The sequence below is a fragment of the Limulus polyphemus genome, unplaced genomic scaffold (genome assembly GCF_000517525.1).
Source record: "Limulus polyphemus unplaced genomic scaffold, Limulus_polyphemus-2.1.2 Scaffold5532, whole genome shotgun sequence".
Lineage (NCBI taxonomy): Eukaryota > Metazoa > Arthropoda > Merostomata > Xiphosura > Limulidae > Limulus > Limulus polyphemus.
Window position 1 is genome coordinate 27,170 of NW_013671142.1, and position 4,503 is coordinate 31,672.

The 4,503-nt window shown below is 35.7% G+C and overlaps 1 protein-coding gene across 1 annotated transcript in view; it reads left to right on the forward strand.

Moving 5' to 3' along the window:
- The window catches only part of LOC106472697, a 14,799-nt gene extending 11,721 nt beyond the window's left edge, over positions 1-3,078 (forward strand). Inside the window, exons 5-6 of the mRNA XM_022401244.1 lie at positions 347-382; positions 2,855-3,078. Coding sequence (XP_022256952.1) covers positions 347-367 — 21 coding nt within the window. The 3' untranslated portion in view covers positions 368-382; positions 2,855-3,078. The remainder of the gene's footprint in view (positions 1-346; positions 383-2,854) is intronic.
- The last annotated feature ends 1,425 nt before the right edge of the window (positions 3,079-4,503 follow it).

The window sequence follows — 4,503 nt, forward strand, 5'->3', positions numbered from 1 at the left end:
ATCTTAACTTGTCCAGCATGTGGAATGTGTTAACTTGCAGCATGTTGAATTGATAAAAATCAGGTTTAACTGTAGACTTTCCCCCCACACCCATCTTAACTTGTCCAGCATGGTAAAAGTGAAGTGAAAATTTCGTTAAAAAAAATAAACTATGTGCAAGCAACACTTGAAAAGTATTGTTGCTTTAATATTTTTCTTTAGTTAATGTTTTGAGAATGTAGTGATATTAACACCCTTAAGCAGTATTTTTTTCACAGTATTTAACTTATACTACTATTTCTTTACTTATTGTAATGTAAAAAGCACATTAATAAAATCATTTATAATGTTGTTTTTATAATTTCAGAAATGTCTTCAAGATACTTAATGTGCTAACTTTGAGGTAAGTCTAACATTTTGTAAGCTTCATTTGTTCTCCAAGCTGGTTTATTTGATTCAGTACGAATAATTTCTCGTTAGTTCCAGTAACGTTATTATTGTGATCAAACGGGATGAATCTGTCAGAAATGTAAAATCTCATTAGAGTTCTTCTATAATAAAACTATGACTTCTTTCTTGTTCTTGTAGTTATACTAATTATTTTGAGAAATACGTCATTGTGGTAGAGATCCGAGCTTGCTTGGTGATGATCATTCATTCACATCACACGGCCAGATGACCTTTTACCCTTGACTGAATACTGGCAGTGCACCACGATGTTAGTCTAAAGCAGAACCACAAACCCGACAAGAACATTATATTAGTGCATAGTACAGTTCCTGCAATTAATACACTGGTTATTTATTAGTTCTCACTGAATTGAGTTGAATACTAGCCAACCATCCCAGGGGTTGCATCGACAAGTGTTGACCCACTGGCTGTCTGGCAGGAGCAGAAGAAAGTTCCTCTACTGATGTTACCAGTGGCCTTCTGGCTGTAAACTGCCCTACTGACTCCCCCATTACTTTACTTTTCCTAGCTATATCCTATAGTATTTTGTTTTCCAGCAGTTGCATTCCTTCTAAATGTTAATTAAGACCTCCTGTGTTGCTGCTTTCATCTAGTAGTGCAGAAGAGATCAGCTTCCTCCCCAGTAGAATTGTGCTGGAGTTGATAAAGGGACTCGTCCTCCAAGTTTGTCAGCTTCCACATTTAGAGATCAACATCCTGCCAGTAGAATTGTGCTGGAGTTGATAAAGGGACTCGTCCTCCAAGTTTGTCAGCTTCCTCATTTAGAGATCAACATCCTGCCAGTAGAGTTGTGCTGGAGTTGATAAAGGGACTCGTCCTCCAAGTTTGTAAGCTTCCACATTTAGAGATCAACATCCTGCCAGTAGAGTTGTGCTGGAGTTGATAAAGGGACTCGTCCTCCAAGTTTGTCAGCTTCCTCATTTAGAGATCAACATCTTTCCAGAAGAGTTGTGCTGGAGTTGATAAAGGGACTCGTCCTCCAAGTTTGTCAGCTTCCATATTTAGAGATCAACATCTTGAACAATGTTTGATTCTTCTGATTTCTCCTTACTTGTTAGAAAATATACCTTTAATATCACGAGTGTGGTCACTATTTCTATTCTTATCCATTTTCACTCTGTCATAGTCAGTGATATGTTGATGCTGATATTGGTATCACACATGCACAATACTCTTGGCATACGAGTAATGTATAGGCTACTTTTAAAAAGTTTGCATAATTGAGATTGAACGATAAAAACAAGTTCAGGTTTTATCAACTGAGAGAGAGAGCTATAAGATTTGCTGTGTTTTACAATATCATTTGCCATTTCTTTTATGTTCAAAGAGTCAACATTTTGATGCGTGACCTGGTGGTTATGACAACCTGCAGGTTTGAATACCGTCACTGAACATGTTCACCCCTTACATCCGTGGGGTGTTATAATGTGAGGTTAATCCCTCTATTTGCTGGTAAAGAGTAACACGAGAGTTGGCAGTGGATGTTGTTGTCTAGCTCTCTTCTCTGTAGTTTATCACTTCAAAGTTAGGGATGGTTAATCCAGATATCCCTCTAGCATCTTTGGACAAAAATTAATATTGTGATTGGTTTTTCATGTTTGTTTGTTCCTTTAACTGTACTTTTGATTCCACTAATCTCAAGGTGCATTTTAACTTTTAAATCGAGAACTTTACGTAATATTACTCGAAGTAAATAACCTCTCTCTGACAAAAAAAACAAGTGACACAAGATTACAAATATGTTTAAAATATAATAACAAAAAATATATTAAATAGGTTCTATTTTCATCAATCTGGAAGAAACAGGAAGGAAGATGACATCTGTGCAATTTCAAAACTTCTGTTAAACTTTTTTTTTATTACCACAGTCTTTTCACTTTTGATTAAGCTGTGATTTCTGACACATTAAATCAATTAATACCATAGGGTATAGATGAAAATTTGCATGTTACCATTAAATAAGTTTGGTCATTAATTTTGAGAAAACTTGTGCTATTTTATAAAACAATTCAAAAGAATGAGGCACTTCAGCATTTAACGAATGTAGGGCCTGGTAAATAAATGAACGGTTGTGAATCAGAAGGTTTGAAGTTTGAACACAGTCTGAGGTCATTATAACTTTAACAGTGACCTATGCTATTTGGTTAAGAGTAGCAAGGTATACAACGAGTGCTGCCATCCCTATGGTCATCATTTCTAAATTAGGAATGGCTATGCCTTAACCTTAAAGGCCTTTGACTGGGCAATTTTGCCTTCCAGGTTGAATACACAAAAGACAGCACCACCAAAACACATTTTATATTATATAAACGAAATATTCTGATGTTCTCTAACAGTATTAAAAATTATTAGTTGTTGATGTGTTGTCTTATGAATGAAAATATTTTGTACTTTTTTTTTTCAGGATTCAACTTCGCAGGAGCATCTCAAAATATTTACTTGTATACCAAAAATAGACACTTTATCAATTTAAAAATTTATTTTGTAAAAATTGAAAAGATTTGCAATTATTTGTTTTTTAATGTATATGATGAAATACATGTAAACTGATATCTTTCTGACAAAACAAAATCACTAGCATAGAATTTTGTTAAATTAATTGTAGGAATAAACTTTTTAAATGAAGACTGTGAGTGTCATGCTGCCCTTAGGGCTACAAAGACCATGTTTAAACAAACAAGTAACAATAATCCATTGGAACTACATCATGGACTTAATAGGCATATAGTCAAATATAAATAGGACTGATAGCATTTCTTTGGCCTACTTTTTCATAAGACCATGTTTAAACAAACAAGTAACAATAATCCATTGGAGCTACATAATGGGACTTAATATGCATATAGTCAAATATAAATAGGACTGATAGCATTTCTTTGGCTTACTTTTTCATAAGACCATGTTTAAACAAACAAGTAACAATAATCCATTGGAGCTACATAATGGGACTTAATATGCATATAGTCAAATATAAATAGGACTGATAGCATTTCTTTGGCTTACTTTTTCATAAGACCATGTTTAAACAAACAAGTAACAATAATCCATTGGAGTTACATCATGGGACTTAATAGGCATATAGTCAAATAGGACTGATAGCATTTCTTTGGCCTACTTTTCATAAGACCATGTTTAAACAAACAAGTAACAATAATCCATTGGAGCTACATCATGGGACTTAATAGGCATATAGTCAAATAGGATTGACAGCATTTCTTTGGCCTACTTTTTCATAAGACCATGTTTAAACAAACAAATAACAATAATCCACTGGAGTTACATCATGGGACTTAATAGGCATATAGTCAAATAGGACTGATAGCCTGGGATTACAAACCAAAACCCTAACTCCCCAACCTGAGAGTCAAGGCCTGCCCCCGGAATTACAAGGAAGATGTGGAACAAACTAAGTCCAACCAACATCACAGGAATTGGTGCTCCACATGCAGAATTATGAGGAATCAAGGATCCTCTTTCATAATCATCAAAATGAAGAGAATGACTAAAAAGAAGGGCTACAATCAACTCAACCGGATAGTGAAGAGTCATCTCTGAACCCGGAATTATGAGGAGGCTCCTGTGTGGGCTGGTCCTACTCCTACCATCCATCTGGGAAAACCATCCAGGGTTATTGATAGAAAGGCACCCAGATTTGCCCTCCTCTCCTTGGGTGGAATAATGAGTTCAAGCATCACTCAGGAGGAATAGACCTCTGTACACCACTTCAGTGAGTGGTAAGGACTCCCATGCTCCACTAGGAAAAATGAGGGGGGGGATACTCATGTTGGGAGTCCCATCGAACAATCTCCGGAGACAGTGCAATAGGTGAACCACATTCCCTACACAACCTGCCAAGTGAATATGAAATGTTTGTCGATCAAGCCAAGTAAAAACTGTTAACTCACCATCAAACAACCCACTCACAACTACAATGCACAATTGAAACTTAAGTTCATTGTACTACTCTTGTCTCATTAAAGAAACTTAAGTTTCAATATCTTACTCTTACATCCCTGATGGAACTTGAAAGTTTCAATCTTTCACTGTTGCATT